The sequence below is a fragment of the Notolepis coatsorum genome (genome assembly GCF_963971535.1).
Source record: "Notolepis coatsorum genome assembly, chromosome: 3".
NCBI lineage: Eukaryota > Metazoa > Chordata > Actinopteri > Aulopiformes > Paralepididae > Notolepis > Notolepis coatsorum.
Window position 1 is genome coordinate 37,511,052 of NC_140167.1, and position 19,795 is coordinate 37,530,846.

The following is a 19,795-nucleotide window of genomic DNA, read 5'->3' on the forward strand; positions in this document are numbered from 1 at the left end:
CCCCCGCCCATCCGGTCAACATCAGATCATACGTAGTAACTTCTAGAAGTACGTCCATTTGAAATATTTTATCTCGCGCAGATTGCTATCAAACTGTATACAATCATCAATATAATGCATTTAGGGCTATAAATCACGTTCTGGAGAAAGCTGCAGAAAACGAAAAAACATACTTATACTTTAGACCGTATTTTAGTATGAATATGTGAATGAAAAAGTATAACGTTGCTACACCCTGAACAATAGATATAGGACTTTGAATGGGCCATGGTAATGTCAATTTAGCAATACAATTTAAAAAGTTATAGCCCTGCAAAGAAGGGGAACTTCTCCATGTTAAATAGGGCTGGCGAGTAGGGATGGGTACCTTTCACATTTGAACCGATACCGGTACCTGTGAATCGATACCGGTACCCAACGGTACCTTTTTTCTGTACTTTAGTCTCAAGAAATTTAATTGACCTACCTCAGTCGGGAAAAAAAATCCAAACTTCAAATAACTACAATTGACAGTTTTCGGCTTGTCATTGCTCCGACAGCTTTGTTGTTGAATCAAGTATATCAAAAAGCAGGGTAGCTGGACCAGCACTCACAGGTTCAATGTTTTTTTAATGGCAGCCTGAATAAATAGCAGACATGTTTCGGACAATGTCCTTCTTCAGTGATATGGCTAGCACTTGTTGAATCAAGTCAAATCCTAGGTAAGCATATATTGTGCGTGTGAACGTTGACAAAAAAAAAAAATCGGTATCTCACTTGATTCGATACTCTGTAGTACCGACGTGTTTTGGTTCGGTACCTCAAAAGTACCGAATTCGGTACCCATCCCTACTGGCGAGGGACGGTAAATTATGAATTTAACCCCGGCGATCAAAGGGTTAACTACAACAAGCAATGCTGTTTGTTATTTAAGATGAGGTCGGACTCGGCACTGACAGATGTGTTCATTGTGCTGCTTTTATAAAGCCTCAAATGACGGCTTACAATAAAAGCCTCAAATGACGGCTTACAATATTTCATGAAAGCAAAGTGTTTCGTTTGTCTAAGATTTAAACTTTACAGCACTGACAAAGTGCTGTACAAGTCGCACAACAGTAAAAAAAAAAAAAAAAAATTACAAAATTATAAATTTTATTTCGAAGCTTCGAATTAAAATCGAATATCGGCCCCGAAGCTTCGAATTCAAAAAAAAAAAAAAAAATCGAAGGTCAGCCCTACAAGGGACTAAACACGTTTCGCAATTATGCCACAACAATGTGGAACGCCCTACCCACAGCCATACAAAAATTTGAATCCTCAGTGTTTCCCACAGGATTTAGTGAGACCCCCCCCCCCCCACAGCGCCTGCAGCTCGAGCTGGTTAGTGGTACTCACAGCGCCTGCAGCTGGTTAGTGGTACTCACAGCGTCATCAGCTCGTAGAGCTGGGCCCCGGCGTCGGCGCTGGTGGAGATCTGCTCCTCTGCCGCAGCCTCCTCCTTCTGTCTCAGCTGCTCCGTCTCCGCCTGCAGCGCGGCCACCTGCTGCTCCAGAGCCTAGAGGGACGACGCACACGGCTTCAGATGCACAGCTCAAACTAGGCCAACGCACTCCAAACCGGGAACAATGGATTAGAATTAAAGTACATTCTTTTGAGATATGCAAAAGACTAGGGTAGCGATGGGCAGCAAGCGACACACCCACACACACACACCTCAATGGTCTGCTCTCTGGCGGAGGTGCTGACCTGCGCTGCCTGTAGACTCTCCTCCATTGATTTCATCTGCTCATCCTTCTCTTGGATCCTAGCAAGAAGTCATCGTAAAAGAGAAATTAAAACACCAACCGTTCATGTATCCAAACAATGAAGACCATTTAGTGAAGTAGTTCCAACTTGATCTTACTTGCTGTGCAATTCTTCCACTATCGACTCTGACGATGTCTGCGAGTGGGGGGGGGGGGGGCAGGGACAAAGGGGAGCTTAATAAGTAGAACAAAACATAGCGACTGTATTTAATAAGACAAGAGATATGAAACAAGCTTGGTGTTACCCATTCTGTAGTCTGAAGGTTCAAAGCCTCCAGTTCTTGTTTTAATGTCTCCCTCTCTTCTCTCACAGCCTGCAGTAAAGAAAAGTAATTACTTAGGCTTTCCCCCTACCATTAGCAATACTGATTACAAAGCAAGTCGTTGAACTGCAGAGTCATTTAGACGTCACTGCATGACACAGATGTACTGTATATTCTAATGCTGCCGCTTCCTCCGACCTCAGGGCCCTACCACCTAGACCAGTGGTCACCAACCTTTTTAAGCCCAAGATCACTTTTTTTTTTGTGGTGAAGGCAAGATCTACCTAATGAAGCGTTGAGAAAAAGACAGCCAAGATTGTACTTTAAACTAAATTACTTTTATTTGCCTGTATTCTAATTACATGCAATGCTTTGGTCCAACATTAAAACGTCAAAGTAGAACTATTATGTACTTTCTCAGTCAGTGCTAAGTGCAGTCATCTTATGCAGCATCACTTTTCACATCAAAACAAAAGTAGAACTGTAATGTGGACTCTCATATTATTAACATTGACAAACATATTTACAATTAGCATTTTATAAAGTAGAACTGTAATGTGTACTTTCTCAGTCAGTGCTACTGTAAGTGCAGCATTACTTTTCACATCAAAACAAAAGTAGAACTGTAATGTGTACTTTCTCAGTCAGTGCTAAGTGCAGTCAGTGCTAAGTGCAGCATCATTTTCACATCAAAACAAAAGTAGAAATGTATGTGTACTTTCTCAGTCAGTGCTAAGTGCACCATCACTTTTCACATCAAAACAAAGGTAGAACTGTAATGTGGACTCTCAGGGTAAGATCTATTTTTATTTTTTTTTCATGGAAAGATCTACAGGGACAGTCTCAAAGATCGACCAGTCGATCAAGATCGACGGGTTGGTGACCACTGACCTAGACCTTAAACCGATGGGGCCCTACCACCTAAGTCACCATAAACTGATGGGGCCCTACCACCTAGACATCATAGACCTTAAACTGATAGACACCTACTAGTACACCTAATGGGGTAAGTTCAGAATTCTGGACCCTTAGCACCATTTCCTACTTACCAATGATGTTCATTTGGTCCTGGAATCAGTCCAGTCCTTTCTCAGCACAATCCATGCTGGTTTCATGCTGGATACCGACTTCTCCAAGTATACGGGATAGCTGAGAAAGGACTCACTGATCGATGACATCAATGGAGAGTAAGAAATAAGCGAGTGGGGTCCAAAGTTTTGAACTTACCCTTTAAGATGGCTGCCATGGAATGATTTGACGTCGAAATGAGCATTGGGTTTGCTGCATGAGACTCAAGACGAGGTTATGTCGTTGGGTTTGCTGCATGAGACTCAAGACGAGGTTATGTCGTTGGGTTTGCTGCATGAGACTCAAGACGAGGTTATGTCGTTGGGTTTGCTGCATGAGACACGAGATGAGGTTACGTTTTTCCACGGCATCAATTGACTGAACATTCCAGTGGCGAAGCGAGAACATCAGATACAGGGAATTGTCACGCTGTAGGGGTTATGCAAAGATGCATAACATAAGCATAGCAAAGTTGGCAGAGTATGTATGCTATTCCGGAAAGCCTGAGGCAAGTACGCTTGTTTGAAAGTCAAGGGGCTGACCAAAAAACAAAGCAGACAATCAGATACCGTGGAGAGGAAGTTTGTATATTTAGGGAAAAAAAGAAAAAAGGGATTGTGAACTTGTGATTTCCAGGTGTTAAGCAGCAGCATTCTCCAACAAGCACCCAATGCTTTTTCCCTCCTCAATCTTTTTTTTTGCCACGAGACTTCTTCCTGTTGACTACATATGAAATTAATGTGCTTTTGATCACTGTATTCCCAGACCATGGTAAGATTATTCAGATTCTGAAGTGGCCATCTTACAGTGAGGGCCCTTCAGTGACCTGTACGTACCCTGAGCTCCTCCTCCTTATTGGCCACCTCGATCAGTCCAGTCTTCAGAAGATCCTCCACAGTCTTTATTTTGTCCTCCCTCTCCTGTACGCTGTGGGACAAAGACAAGAGACTTAATACAAGAAAACCTTCCCAATGCATGTGGGGAGTTCTTAGAGTTCCTTTCCCCAGGAACTAGGGGACCCTTTGAGGAACTCAGTACATCACAGGGACCAGGGTCTAAATTAAGCTCTCCCTACATTATTTTACCCCCAAAAAAGGCCCTGCCTGGGAAGTAAGGACTTTCTCAAAGTACAGTAACTAAGGGGGTGGGTCTTGCGGCACTGAACATCCCGATAATGGTTGAGTAGTCTCAGCATTTAATCTCCAATGGCAATTAAAAAAATCTGCAGTGCTAATCAGTATATTTTTTGTTCATTGATATGATGGTCTTTATGTTTGCAGGTTAAGTATCTACCATAATAGGTGAATGGCTTAGTTACAACTAGGGATGCACGATATTGATTTTTTGACACCGATAACTTTATGCTCCTCAAGCCGATATTTATTGTATTATAATATTTTTTTTAACTGTATATATATATATATATATATATATATATATATATATATATATTTTTTTTTTATCAAATTTTTTTTTTTGGGTATTTATAAGCTCCGACGTCATCGGTACTGCTATCGGTACTCGAGAAATTATGGAGTTTTTTTTTTAGGAATTTAAACGTCGCAAACTAATCTTGTTGGCAGTTGTCTATTATCTCTCCTGCCTGTGTCTCTGCCTGCTGTGCTCTCCTCTCTTCCCCTCCCACACACACACACACACACTCACTCACTCACTCACTCACTCACTCACTCGGGTGCTGCGCTGCCACAGACAGCTCTGCTCTCATAATGGACAGAACGAAATGTTCAAAAGTCTGGGTCTATTTTACTAAAGTCGATGCTGACAACGCTCGTTGCCACAAGTGCAACAAGACATTTGCCAGTAATGTATAAGCGCTGGTACTTGTCAATGTGGCTGGCGGGGAGATAACGTTAGCTCCGAGTAGAGTAATGGCTGACAATCCGGAGGTAAATAAACGAACGAGAGCTTCTGATTGGTGGTAAGAAGAAGAGGTGGGTGCAAGCCGTGGGACGTAATTGGCAGATCGACTGTCTGTCTCCGAATGTAACGTGACTACGTCACAGCCAAGAAGGGGAGCGCTGGATTTGTGAAAAACTCCCTGTTCCTAAACCACACGCTATCAGTTTTACCACAGTACTGGCAAAACGGGAGGAGGCTATAATAAAAACAAGCGCCCTTCATCCAAATCTACCCACACCGGATTTCTTTTAACCAAAAAATGTATTATATGTTATCGGAGCTATCAATAACGTTATTGAGTTTATCGGGATGACGTCATAATTGCTGATATCGGCCCGATAATTATCGGCCCGATAATTATCATGCATCCCTAGTTACAACATACATTGTGTAAGCTAAGCAGGGTTGTGATGATATGTGAATGTCTAGTTACAACAACATTGTGTAAGCTAAGCAGGGTTGTGATTATAGGTGAAGTATTTCCAAAATGCAGCGTCAATAGGGATAAAATTAGACTCCTGTTAATTGACAGAAGTGACGTCACTTTAATTTCATCGGGACTGTAAATCAAATGCAAGCCTATTCCTGGAGATGAAGAGAGCCAATAATAATTCAACAACCGCACGACGATGACGACAGAGTTTGGAACCTGACTCGGCGCAGAGAGAGTGATTTACACTCCAAACAATCTACAAAGCCCCGTTTGGAAATACTATAAGTCATCTGGACTCGTGCGAGTTGCCAGTGCATAGAGCGGTCTGTTGCACGTTCCTGTTCAATGAGACAACCAATATATGACAAGAGAATATGCAGGGAACATTGATCTGTGCATTTAACCGTGATCACGAAGATCTGATATTTTATCGAGACACTGCACGATTGAGACTTAAATCTTTTATTTTCTAATAATTGGCCCAATCTTCATGGATCTTTAACAGCAGTGGGAACGCAGACAACAATGGGCTGAAAAAACCTTTTAGTTCCTTGAAAAGTAGTTCCTGGGACTAAAAGTTCCGGGCACTTTAGGTCGAAAACGCAGCTATAGCGGTGAGATGGTTGAAATTAGATGGTACTTGGAAGCCCACTTCCCTAATGCGGGGGAACGGAATCACAACGGGGTCTTACTCGATACGAGCGATGTAACGAGAGGAATAGTCAAAACAGGCGAGTCGCAACAATCTCAACATGTCGACGTGATCTGAGGTTTCTTTCAAGAATTCATCCGTTCTCACGCACCTCTTTTGGAACTGGTCCAAAGTCAACTGGGAGGCAGTCTACAGGAGAGAATCAGACAGAGAAAGAGGGGGTGTGTCAATAAAAACAGCAGAACACACACAGGTTTTTTTTAGCATAAGTAAAACAACCAAGTTACACAGCTGACCTGTTCAGAAATCTGAGCCTGCAGATTCTGGAACTCTGCCTTTAGCGACATGTTCTCATTGTGAATGGCCTGGGAAAGGGGAAAGACATGTGGGGGGAAAAGAAACATCCGTTCTTGAGCAATAGAGAATATGTGATATGACAGAATGCTTAATGACCTGACCCAGACTGCCTGTGTAATAGTCGGAACAAAGACATTCCGATGAAACTCAAGATTTCTATTCTAGGGGATCAACCAGTCGAGCCACTTTCAATCCAAAACAGTTGCACATCAAAATTACATCTTCCTGGCAGTTTGTTCCAACGTGACCGGCGCTCACTCGCTCCCTAGGCACTCGGGCCACATTCCTGCCGACTAACGAACCTGTGGAGTGTTGGTACAAAGACGGAGGCGACGGCCAGAATGCCTGCTGGGGGGACTGTACCTGCATGTCAGTTTCTCTACTGGCACCACTGCTCCTCTCGGCATTCAGAGAGTCCTCCAGACTCTTCCTCTGCAGCTCCTTCTCGGCCAACCTGGACACCACAGAAGAAGAGTCAGCAGGGTGCATTGGGAAGATCCAGGAGGAACAATAATATGGCTCATCATAGATACACACGCTATGATCAAAGTAGATGGAAATTCTCACGTACAGCTTCTGCAGCTCCTCGAAGTGAGAAACATGGGTGGCCTGGATAAGGATTAAAGGAATTGTTCCATTAGCCTACACACACAGTAGGAAACTGACATTGCTCATTAATCATGGCTAATCACGGTTGGGCCATACCTGTGTAGAGACCTGGGCCTGGAGGCTCTCACTTTGGACGTGCAGAGTCTCATTCTGGACCTGCAGAGTCTCATTCTGGACCTGAAGGACTTTGTTTTCATTCAGTAGTTCCTGTCAACAATAAAAGGCCCTATCAGTACACACCAGATCACCGTTACGGGGGCCCTCATCAGTACACACCAGATCACCGTTACGGGGGCCCTCATCAGAACACACCAGATCACCGTTACGGGGGCCACAAAAACAATGACCTCAAGTATTAGGATGCTCCATGCAGCGTACCAAGGACCCTCCAGCGTGACCTACCTGGACCTGGAGCTGCATTGAGTCGTCGGGCAGGCTGTGCTGAGACACCTCCAGCAGCTGCATCACCTTCTGCTCCACCTGCTCCTTGGACACCATGGTGTCGGTCAGGCTGCTGTGGAGGGTCTGGATCTCCTTGTTCTTGTTGTTAATCTCGGTCTCCATTGCCAGCAGCTGGCCCTGGATCTCTGCACAACACACACGCATGAGGAAGAGAAGCTGGAATTACATTTCCATGTTGTAAGAACAGGGATTCTTAAAACTATGTATTCGGGAATCAAAGTGGGTCACGGTCATCTCTCGGGCGGTTCCCCGCTTGATAAGATTACCAGTATGTTTTAAAGTGACAGGGGAAAACTAGTTTGCACATTTTTGATCCTGTGCTGGAAAGGTTTAAGGAGCCCCATTGTAGAAGGTACTGCGCAGAAACGTGCTGGTAGTTTTATTTGTTTTTATCTACTTTTTCTCCCATTTTCTATTTTTCTCCCATCCCAATTTCGTATCGTCCAATTCTACCCTCCCCTGTCTCGAACGCTGTTAGACCATGCCTCCCACAAGCCGGCTGCAATGTGGACTAAGCCTTACATTACGTGTCCCCTCCGGTACTCGAGGAAGCAGCAGTCGCATCTTTTCACCTGCACAACGCGATCTCTCAGCGTCGGGGGTCTGCGTTTGAGGGCACGCCGCCCCCGTCGCTTCCCGATTCTGCTGCGCAGGCACACCAACCGACCTGTAGGAGTCGCTGTCCACAACGTCCGATCCCCACCCATCAGCTTCCCACCCCCTAATACTGCCAATTGTATTAGTATGAACGACCAGCCAAGCTGATAGCAATGCGGAGAGCTGGGCTCGAACCCAGCGTCTCCTGCATTGGTGGTGAGCACCTTGCCCACTGCACCACCTAGCCGCCCACGTGCTGGTATTGTTGAGGGTGAAAGTCTGCAGGTTTTTAATTCACCTTGGTTCGCAGCTTGGAATTTCTCCCGCTCCGTGTTGATGCTGTGCAGGTAGGTCTGGAGGTCCTCCCAGCGTCTCTTGGCATCCTGCAGCTGAGCCTAGTGGCCAGGAGACAAAACATAATTTAACATGTTCTTTACTCGTAATTAGGGATGTCCCGATCATGTTTTTTTGCTCCCAATCCGATCCCGATCATGTGATTGAGTATCTACCGATACCGATTTTTCCCGATCCGATCAAAAAAAAAAAATATATATATATTTTTATTCAACAAACATGACCATGTTCACGTCTTAAACTCATACCGAGGCCTTAGTTTTGGTTTTAAATTGCATATCATCATTCATTTATTTATTGTCACACAGAGCAGAAGAATTTTGCCAAAACAAACCAATAGTATCCAGCTGCAGAACGGCAGACCAGCCACACTCTCAGACCCAAACGCATTTCCTTTGATTTAATTATACATCAAGTGATTTATGAAGTTAACTTTTCACCTGGATAACGTCAACATTCAGGGTGAATGTAATGTGAGAAATTGGGATTACAAAAAAAAAAAAAAAAAAAAAATTATTTGGGTCTGAGAGTGTGGCTGGTCTGCCGTTCTGCAGCTGGATACTATTGGTTTGTTTTGGCAAAATTCTTCTGCCCTGTGTGACAATAAATAAATGATGATATGCAATTTAAAACAAAAACTAAGGCCTCAGTATGAGTTTAAGACGTGAACATGGTCATGTTTGTTGAATAAAAAAAAAGAAAAAAAAAATCACGTGACCGGCCCCGATCCCGATCACGTGATCGGATCGGGACATCCCTACTCGTAATAATCGCTCTCTCACGGAATTTATGGTTCCCTGACTAACTACAGTGGCTACTTCTGGAGGAATAATATTGCCACACTGCTGTGAAAACAATCAAGGGAAACTAATAAGCAAGTACTGCTTGTAATCTGGATCTCACTGCCTGTAATGTGTGTCCGCAGCAGTTCCACCGCACCAAGCAGAGAGATGTATGATGCATGTTGTGCGTCACAACATTCCTACCCATGACTCGTTTTCTGAATCAGCCGGTAGACAAACTTAACGATTGCATTCTGTATGTCAGGTTTGGCCCCTCGACACGTAACGCTAATGACGTGTTGAATAAAAATGTTCTGCTATGCAAATCTCCATTCTTGGATATAGTCATGAAGGAGGAGGGGAAAGGCTGCCCTGGGTGTCTAAGGGGGGGGGAAGTGGTGTTTAAGAACAAAGCCTCAAACATCCCCGTTTCCTGGACCAACACAATCCTCCACTTCCGTGTTCTATTCTATAGTCTAGGACCTCCACAGCCCCTCCTCTAGGACATCCACAGGCCCTCCTCTAGGACCTCCACAGGCCCTACTCTAGGACCTCCACAGTCCCTCCTCTAGGATCTCCCATGGTTTCCCTGTTGACATCACCACGCCTGCTAACCAGCTTTAACCCCACTTAGCCTGCCCAGGTCTCCCCTCTCAGCTCAGATTATCTCCATTTAGCTACCATCTTAACTCATTGACTGCCATGCTGTTTTCCCATCTTTAGTCAATGGCGCCAGCGTTAGACCATTTTAGCATGTTTGCAGACCCATCGTGTGTTCTGTATTATCGCTATGGAGACAATAGTATGGCTCATTTGACAGGCATCGTTTATAGTCCAACACTGACAACCCAGTTCATTTCTACACACTTTAGTTTGTGCACTATTCCACGCTAAACATCACCCCTTTTCAAAATAATCCAGTATTTTTTTTCTAGATCGCGAGATATGACGTGTTATATGCGATGGGAGCTGGCCGGAGTCCTTTGGGGCGCATGCGGGGGGCTGGTGTTCGACTCTGGGGAGGGTTTGGTTTGGTTCGAGCCTATGGCGCCTGTGGCTTCGACTGGACCTTTTCTGGAGTTGGGTATTGGTCTCTTGCGTGTGCTTTGGTGGATTTTTGGTTGGTCTACATCGTTGGGCTCCCTCGGTTCGGTGAATGGTTTTGGGGTTCCTTGCGTGGGGGGCTCGCTGTGGCTTCTGCCATGTTCCTGGGTGTCCCGGTGTCGTCACGAACAGTCCGAAAACTTTTTTTTTCTGCTAGAAAAAATTGTTGTCGGTCTCAGGGTCCGGTAGATTTAAATCTACCGGTCAAATGAGAGAAATTCCGGTCAGAGTTTATTGAGCTTAAAAACAATTGATAGGTAGGCTATATAAAGAATGACATCCTCAAGGCATGTAGATTTATAATATTTTAACTTAAAACTAGGCTACTTTTGCGTATACAGTCATTATATTCCAAATAAAATAAGTCCTGAGACTCCGTGCTGCTGCCGACTTTAAATCAAATAGGTGTCTGTGGGCAGTCGCCCGACATTAATAAACAGCAGTCTGTTATAATCACATTTTTATGAGCTAACGAATTCCGTTATATTGGACATTTGTATTAATTATATCAAGCGAAGAACTGAGAAATTTGGCAGAGAGAGACGGCAACATTATCGTGGGTTTGCGTGATGACTCTCCACCTCCCAACGACTTATTTGCGAGAGTATGGCGCTGCAGACCAGCAGATTCAGCGGTTTTCAGGCTCCATCTGGGGACCGCTCAACAGCGCCCCCGACCCAACAGCTGAATTGCCAATGGCTGAATTAGAGTACTGCACTGTGCCGGTACAGATGGGTGGGTTATGGTGGATTCTGTGGCTCTGCAGCTGCATGCAGTCGCAAATCTAGCACTAAGCTCTCGCTGACAACGTCGTTGTCATTATTAGAAGCAACGATGAAACAAATGTAATGATTGTTTCGTTCATCGCATAGGCTATTTAATTTTAGCCTATTTTAATACAATTCAAATAGTGCTTAGAGGGAATTATTTTCACCGGACATTAAGACCGGAGAGATTAAATATGTCGGACTTCAACAGATTTTGCCAGTCAAATACCGGTAATTACCGGCTAACGGAAACGCTGGTCCCGATCCTGCATGTCTTCTCGTTTGGCCGCCGTTGTGTCTGTCTGCTTGTGTGTGTGGAGTCGTATCTCCTTTGGTGTGGCTGCGGGTCCTGGGGCGCGTGGCCTGTCATTCCTCTGTGGAGTTTGGGGGTGGGGGCGTGGTGTTAGCTGGTTTTCCTCGTGGGGGGGCCGGGGTAGATGGAGCGGCCCACAGGGTTGGCATTCCCATTGCCACGCATGGCGGTGTGAGTGGCGCGCGGGCTGTTTGTGTTTTCCTTCGGTCATGGCATGCTTTATCGGGGGGGTGTGTCTTGGATGGGGATGTGGTAGGGATTGATGTGTGAGGTGTTCGGGGGACTGTCTGTTCCGGGGGGGTTCACATGCCTTAGAGCGACATTGTACATTGTATGTTTACATTGAACTATTTTTATTGTCTTTTATACCTATTCTTATGACTGAAATGTATGCAATTTTTTTATTTTGTCAATTTGTGTGCCGATTTTATGCCTGTGTTCATTTTTATACTAATTGCTGTGGTGCACTCTGGACTGAGAGTACTATGTATATAGTTATTCATATTTATTATTGTTATATTGTAGAAATGTGTGCATTGAAATTAGGGATGTCCCGATCCGATCACGTGATTTTCCGAAGATCGGGATCGGCAAAAAAATACAAATAAAAATCAGGATTTAAATTTTTATTTTTATTTTATTCAACAAACATGACCATGTTCACGTCTTAAACTCATACTGAGGCCTTAGTTTGTTTTAAATTGCATATCATCATTCATTTATTTATTCTCACACAGAGCAGAAGAATTTTGCCAAAACAAACCAATAGTATCCAGCTGCAGAACGGCAGACCAGCCACACTCTCAGACCCAAATAATTTTTTTTTTATTTTATCCCAATTTCTCACATTACATTCACCCTGAATGTTGACGTTATCCAGGTGAAAAGTTAACTTCATTCAAGCGAGGCATTGCAATCCTTGACATAAATCATTTGATGTATAATTAAATCAAAGGAAATGCGTTTGGGTCTGAGAGTGTGGCTGGTCTGCCGTTCTGCAGCTGGATACTATTAGTTTGTTTTGGCAAAATTATTCTGCTCTGTGTGACAATAAATAAATGAATGATGATATGCAATTTAAAACCAAAACTAAGGCCTCAGTATGAGTTTAAGACGTGAACATGGTCATGTTTGTTGAATAAAAAAAAGTAAAAAAAAACTAATTTTTTTTTTTTTTTTTTATCGGATCGGGAAAGATCGGTATCGCTAGATACTCAAAATCACATGATCGGGAGCAAAAAAACGTGATCGGGACATCCCTAATTGAAATGTCTGTAAAGTCTCGACTACATTGAAAATGAGGGTGACCTCATTTAATAGAAGAATAAAAAGAATAAATAAGGGTTGATGATATGCATATGCCAAAATTGTTCAGGTTGCTCGCCTGAAACCGTCGTTTTACCTCAAAGCTGCGATCGTTACCAAAAGCATGTTTTAGGTTCAGTAAAATACGACACTGATCAATACAAAAGCATGTTTTAGTTTAGCCAAATAGACCTTACCTTAGTCAGAAGGTACTCCAAAATGAATAAACCCAGTCGTTCCATCGCAATTACTCATGTGTATTGGGCATGGCTATCATACGGGAAACAATGGTTTCAGGCGATCAAATCTCAGACAGATTACGGTGTACTTTTTAGTAGATATTTTTATAGTTTTTTTTCCGGGCAGTGCAGCAGAGAGAGAAGAAGTATGGGAGGATAGATGGGGGAACATTCAAAGGTCGCCGGGTCCGGGAGTCGAACGCGGAACGGCCGCGTTGCACCGCCGTGCTGTACGTGGTGCGCCAGCCTGGCGCCCCCAGATTGCTGTGTTCTGATTCACTTTGAGGGGGAGGGGTTCCTGCAGCCAGATGCACAGAGAGAGACCCAAAGACTGAGACCCAGTTCAAAAGGTAGGCGATACCGCCACCTAACGGGATTCAATCCGTCATTGCAATTTTAACGTAGGCAGCGGTGCCAGAGAGACACAGGCAGGTCCGCGTGAGTGTTTAGAATGGGGAAATCGAAAAAAGGATCAAAACCCGAGAAATCTCAGGTTTTGGCGCTCAGCGGTTGGATTGGAAACCCGAGAAATGTCAGGTTTGGCGCAGAAAGAGTCAAGTGTGGAAGCGGACCCAAGTGGTGGCCCCGCCAGCGTACCTCCAGCTGGGACACATTCTGCTTGTAGCCGACCTCCAGGGACTTCCTCTGGTGCTCCTCCTGTTGCAGCTGGCTGCCGTTCTCTGCCAGCTCTCTCATCATGCCGGCGTTATCCGAACGCAACTTGTTCAACTCTGCCGAATTCCTGCCATGTAGCACACACAGAACAAAAATGTATTACAACTAACTCGCAGAGATTACACAGCCATATATCTAAAAGGGGACTGGTTCTACCAAATGGCCATAATGAGGAAATGTATTATTATTATTATTATTTTTATTTTTTTTAAATAGTTATTGTACAAGTGTGGGTATTTGACACATGCAACAAAAAAACACATTTAAACTACAAATTGAAACAGCAAAGGGCATTTTGTGTAATCATGAATGTTTCATTCTAGCTTTAACTCCACATCACGAATCAATCAACATCATGAATGTTTCATAATGCAAATGATCATTTCAACAACTTCAGTGGAGTTATGGGGGGCGTTTGCAGGAAGATGGATGGAGAAGTGATGGTTAGGTAGCACAGCCTTGTAACATGAGTTATAATGGTGTCTCTAGGCTGAATACAAGCGGCCTTGTTGCTACAGTCTTGACATGGAGGGCTAAACTATTTTAAACACAAATTTGAAAAATAATTCTTTACAATTATAACGAGTAAATAACAATGTCTCAACACGTTTGTTCCTAGGTAATTATAAAGTTATTTCAAAATTACTCCGAGATGCAAAAGAAAATGCACCAATATAGGTCAAATCTGAAATCTTTTCACTCTCTGGAACCCTTTGGAGAGTGAAGAGATAATGTCATGGACAGAATTTGGCCCCACAACCTAAAAGAGTATAGACTACAGGGGTGGTTCAGGTTTGTAGTTGTACTGACTTGCTCTCCATCTGGTTGGTGGCAGAGCTGACGGCGTCCCTCAGAATGCCGTTCTCCTGCTGCAGACGGGTGATCTGGCTCTCCAGCTGCTCCCTGACCTGCTGGAACTACACCACCAACATGGGAGTCAAGCCTCAGTCAAGTCAAATCAACATACACCACCAACACGGGAGTCAAGCCTCAGTCAAGTCAACATACACCACCAACACGGGAGTCAAGCCTCAGTCAGTCAAATCAACATACACCACCAACACGGGAGTCAAGCCTCAGTCAAGTCAACATACACCACCAACACGGGAGTCAAGCCTCAGTCAGTCAAATCAACATACACCACCAACACGGGAGTCAAGCCTCAGTCAAGTCAACATACACCACCCAACACGGGAGTCAAGCCTCAGTCAAGTCAACATACACCACCAACACGGGAGTCAAGCCTCAGTCAAGTCAACATACACCACCAACACGGGAGTCAAGCCTCAGTCAAGTCAAATCAACATACACCACCAACACGGGAGTCAAGCCTCAGTCAAGTCAACATACACCACCAACACGGGAGTCAAGCCTCAGTCAGTCAAATCAACATACACCACCAACACGGGAGTCAAGCCTCAGTCAAGTCAACATACACCACCAACACGGGAGTCAAGCCTCAGTCAGTCAAATCAACATACACCACCAACACGGGAGTCAAGCCTCAGTCAAGTCAACATACACCACCCAACACGGGAGTCAAGCCTCAGTCAAGTCAACATACACCACCAACACGGGAGTCAAGCCTCAGTCAAGTCAACATACACCACCAACACGGGAGTCAAGCCTCAGTCAGTCAAATCAACATACACCACCAACACGGGAGTCAAGCCTCAGTCAGTCAAGTCAACATACACCACCAACACGGGAGTCAAGCCTCAGTCAGTCAAATCAACATACACCACCAACACGGGAGTCAAGCCTCAGTCAAGTCAACATACACCACCAACGCGGGAGTCAAGCCTCAGTCAAATCAACATACACCACCAACACGGGAGTCAAGCCTCAGTCAGTCAAATCAACATACACCACCAACGCGGGAGTCAAGCCTCAGTCAAGTCAACATACACCACCAACACGGGAGTCAAGCCTCAGTCAGTCAATTCAACATAGACTTTCGCCATCTGTAGGCAATTTCACAAAAACAGGATTTAGCAAGTTTAGCCCGATAACTTCAAAAAAAGATTTAACTCCCATCTTGATGTTTTAGGTTTGAATCTGCAAGCCTAAACGTGAAAATCTCAAACACTGTCCTCTTTTCTTGATGCTCCAATCAAAAATATTGTTTGCCTCAGACAAACTTGGCAAGCAACAGTTGTGTGATTGGATGGTCAAGAAGACAGGGCGGGGTTTGAGATAGGTCAGTTAGGTGCTGGAATGTGATTCAATCACATATTGTATAGTTATTCAATGATATATACATGTTTGGGTTAGCTGGAGTGCGAAATACCCTGTGAAATACCCAGCCATGCGTTAAAAGAGGAAGTAAAAAAGGCGTACCTTCATCTGCATGCCCTGGAGCTCCTGGTAACTGCCCTGGGCTTTAGCCTGCATCCCTGCCACCTCCTTCTCCATGGCTCCACGTTGCTCCCTCACCATGGCCTCTGCGCGGCCCGTCTTCTGCTTCTCAACATGAAGCTCCTACGACAGGTGTAGGTACGGAAAACATGTAATAGAGTCCAAAAGTCAGTTATGTATTAAATGGATCAGACCATCTCATCCCAACAGGTGGGGGAGCTGTACCTGGCTGAGCTGCTTGACCTTGTCCTTGGCGATGGAGGCCTCCTCCTGCAGCGTGGTGAGGAGTCTCTCTCTCTCCAGGGCAGATGGGTCAACCTTGGCTGCAGACTGAAGGGGGGGGGGCACAGATAACATTCAGTGTGTGGGCAGAGAGAGCACACTGTCCTACAAAAGACAAAACAGCTGTAACTGCTTGAGTAGCGAAACAAAAATTCCATCTCGTGTCAACGATACCTTTGGCAGGAGAGAAGACAAACTTTGAAGTTAGTTTCACTACTTGCGATACAATTACAACTTTTATGCTTCATCCCTCACCTTGTGCCAGGCATCCAGGGCGGTGGGGCTCTTTTCTCTGAGGAGGGCGATCACGCTCACAGCCTCTGCCTCCGACAGAGCCAGACTGCCGAGGCCAGACAGCAGCTCCTTCAGCTTCACCTCGGTGTTCTCTGTCGTAACACACAGGGGGACAAAGTGAAACCTTCTGATGAAGGACCATAGAACTCCTGTTTGGAAATGTTCGCCGGTACACGTATTTTGCCCGTTAAAGTTAATCCAAAAGTCACATGGTAGTGTGAATGTGATACAGCACCAGTAAGCACCTCTACCGTCTTTAACTAGGAATGTACAAAAACATTTCAACTAACCACCTGTAGATAAAGGCGCTTGAAAACATTGTTCCTCTGAAAACCTTCAGATGAAGAACAAGCATTTTGAACTATGAATGTATACACATCACTGGAACTTCCAGTAATCATATAAAAAGACATTTGGGAAAGAAATCACTCATCTGAAAACTTGATACGGAATACAGTTGTATATAAAAGGATTCAATCGGACAACTGAAATGTGACCGGACTGTGTGTAGAAGACTGCGTTGGATTTGCAGGGACATCTATGGAGTTACTGGAGCACTGACGGCACAATCTACCCATCTCTCACCTTTGTCCGTCTCGTTCTTCTGTTTCTTGCCCTTGGACGGCACCTCGTCGTTATGAGCTGCTTGGTGATTGGCCGGAGCAGCACAGTCAGCCAGAATATGGGACTCCTCCACTGGGGCTGAAGGGGGAAAAAATTATATACTTCATCATTCAACCTGATATTTTTCCCATTCTCAGGAAACTCTTCAAACATTCTACAACTAGGATTATTATTCTATGATCCTGACCAGGTTCAGTCTTCTGCTTCTTGGCAGAGTTCTTCTTCTTGCCGCTGGTAGGGGCAGCCATCACTGGAGGGGCGGGTTCAGCCATCACTGGAGCCTCCTTCTTGACTGGAGCAGAGGCTCGAGTCTGCTCCACTTTAGCCTCCGTCTGATGGTCGTCCACTGCACATGGAAAGACGAGAGGGAGAGGAAGAAGCAAATAGTTGAGACTGAGAGGATGAATGAATAAAAGATCATCTTTACAGCAGCAAAGCAATTAGGGCACGTCTCGTGTGCCATTATCTGTGTGGTGGTGAATCTGATGTTGTGGCTATCGTGGCCAACTGCTTCCCTCCCCCCTGGTCCACTTGAGCAGTGATTTTGAAGAGCTTAATTTAGTTCAGAAGGATAAGATGTGTAATACATAGGAACTAATGAGGAGCCTGAGGGGGCGACGTTAGCCTGATTTAAGCGCGATTCCCAAACAGAGAGAGACAGTGTGCTCGACACTACCCAGGAGTCGCTACTGTTCACTACATCCTACTCACCAGACTCTGCCTTCTGCTTCTTCTTGTCCTTCTTCTTCCCAGAGGGCTGGGGAGGCATCGGGGCCAGAGTCTGGACCTGGATGTCCGGCTGGGGGGAGGGTGGGCTGGGGTGTTTGCCCGCAGCCAGGGGCGGCTCGGCTTTCCGGCTGGACGGCTTAGATCCGTTCACCTCTGGCTCCTCAGGAGGGGGAGTGGCTGCAGCAGCGGCCTTGGCAGCCTTCTTCTCCCTCTTCTTCCTCTCCCTCAGACCAGCAGGAGCCTCCGCTGGCGCAGGCACAGGCACAGGGGTGGGCGGAGCCACAGGAGCGGGCTCCTCCTCCTCCAGCTCTGGAGTAGGGCTGCTGACTGCGTCGGCCACGTCAAAGTCGCGCAGGTCCTCCTCAGAGTCCGCGTCGCCCCCGCCACCTCCTCCGACGCTGGCGTTCTCCTTCTTCTTGCTCTTCTTCTTATCACTCTTCCTGCGGGCGTCCGGCTTGGAGGCCGGCAGCTTGAGGTCGCGTTTCTGCCTGGCCAGAACCTCATCGTAAGAGGTCTCCTTCATGAACAGCCAGAAGAAGAGGAACATGAGGGCGATGACCAGGGAGGGCGCCAAGATGAGCAGGTACTGAGAGTCATAAATATCCACAGCCATTCTGCACAGAAGAGAGAGATGGAGAGAAACCATGAGGTCATAGAAATTATGGGAGGCCCTCGTCAGTGTAGACCTTTACATGAATTGCTTCCGTTGCCTTAGGATTAACATGAACAAAAAGGTTGAATTAATTTGAGACTTAATAAAAGCACAATAAATACACATGATCAAAATATAAGAAAATCTATTTGTAACGCACTTTATATTTGTAACAATCTCAAAGTGCTACATGAAAGGAGATGGATAAAAGAATTTAAATGAATAAAACAACCAATGAAATGAAAGAAACATAAGAAACATTCAGATCACAAAAGAAAAGAAATATATATAATTAAACACACAAGGCCATTTAGACAAATGCCTTGTTATGTTTTTAGTCCCCTTTTGAAAGCCTCAACAGACTGTGGTGCTCTCAGATGGTCGGGGAGGGCATTCCACAGCCGAGGAGCAGCTGAGCAGAAGGCCCGGTCGCCTGTATCAGTTCCGCAACAGTTCCTATTTCCGGGGTAGGCCTGATTGGCCCCGACAGGCACGTGACCCGCGGCGGCCACGCCCCGCGGCAGCCCCAGGACGCGGCAATGAGGCTGCTGTGGTTCACCGCCGCTTTCCGCCTTCAACGCCGTCCGCAGCAGCAAATTTGCGCGAGCGCAGGATTATTTCAGTGTGTATCATGCAATCATTTATCATTTAACATTTGAAAGGCATACATTGTTGTATGAAATAAAATAGTATAGAGACATATGTACAGCGTTCGATGCAGAATAGAAGTAACTGAGTTACCATACAATATACAATACGCTATAGTGCAAAGCAGAAATGGGATGAGGTAGGGCTGGGCGATATGACCAAAAACGTTATTGCGATAAAATTATAAAATTATTTTCATATAATTCGATATCGATAATTATCGTCGATATAATGTCCGTCAAGTTTAATTAACTTCTTATGCTGCTGCGAATGTCTCAAGTCGAGTTGATGTCGTCATCAGTCTGCGCACGTTAGCCGACAAGCGGAGTATCTCATGACAATAAATATGACACTAAAATACTCTCTTCCGCCACAATATATTGAAACGACGTCCACTGTATATCCCACACTACCATAAACGTGGCCTCAGAATTCAAAACACACATACTCGGCACGTAAATATATAAAACAGTGCCGTGCAAGCTAGTTATCCTAGCCAGCCTGTTGGTTCTAAGCGATGTATT

General features: G+C 45.1%; 1 protein-coding gene across 3 annotated transcripts in view; it reads right to left on the reverse strand.

Annotated features, from left to right (window-relative positions):
• The window catches only part of ktn1 (kinectin 1), a 64,218-nt gene that overhangs the window by 23,654 nt on the left and 20,769 nt on the right, over positions 1–19,795 (reverse strand). For 2 of the 3 annotated variants that reach the window (XM_084309985.1, XM_084309983.1), the window contains exons 2-21: positions 17,954–18,585; positions 17,430–17,588; positions 17,204–17,320; positions 16,580–16,710; positions 16,268–16,372; positions 16,025–16,165; positions 14,495–14,601; positions 13,607–13,751; positions 8,444–8,540; positions 7,489–7,673; positions 7,183–7,293; positions 7,049–7,086; positions 6,841–6,931; positions 6,417–6,485; positions 6,272–6,309; positions 3,952–4,042; positions 2,030–2,098; positions 1,883–1,920; positions 1,693–1,783; positions 1,404–1,534 (exon numbers count right to left, since the gene is read on the reverse strand). In XM_084309985.1, the coding sequence (XP_084166111.1) occupies positions 1,404–1,534; positions 1,693–1,783; positions 1,883–1,920; positions 2,030–2,098; positions 3,952–4,042; positions 6,272–6,309; positions 6,417–6,485; positions 6,841–6,931; positions 7,049–7,086; positions 7,183–7,293; positions 7,489–7,673; positions 8,444–8,540; positions 13,607–13,751; positions 14,495–14,601; positions 16,025–16,165; positions 16,268–16,372; positions 16,580–16,710; positions 17,204–17,320; positions 17,430–17,588; positions 17,954–18,584 (2,585 nt within the window). In that variant the 5' untranslated portion in view covers position 18,585. The remainder of the gene's footprint in view (positions 1–1,403; positions 1,535–1,692; positions 1,784–1,882; positions 1,921–2,029; positions 2,099–3,951; positions 4,043–6,271; positions 6,310–6,416; positions 6,486–6,840; positions 6,932–7,048; positions 7,087–7,182; positions 7,294–7,488; positions 7,674–8,443; positions 8,541–13,606; positions 13,752–14,494; positions 14,602–16,024; positions 16,166–16,267; positions 16,373–16,579; positions 16,711–17,203; positions 17,321–17,429; positions 17,589–17,953; positions 18,586–19,795) is intronic. The other variant, XM_084309984.1, reaches the window with a different exon arrangement.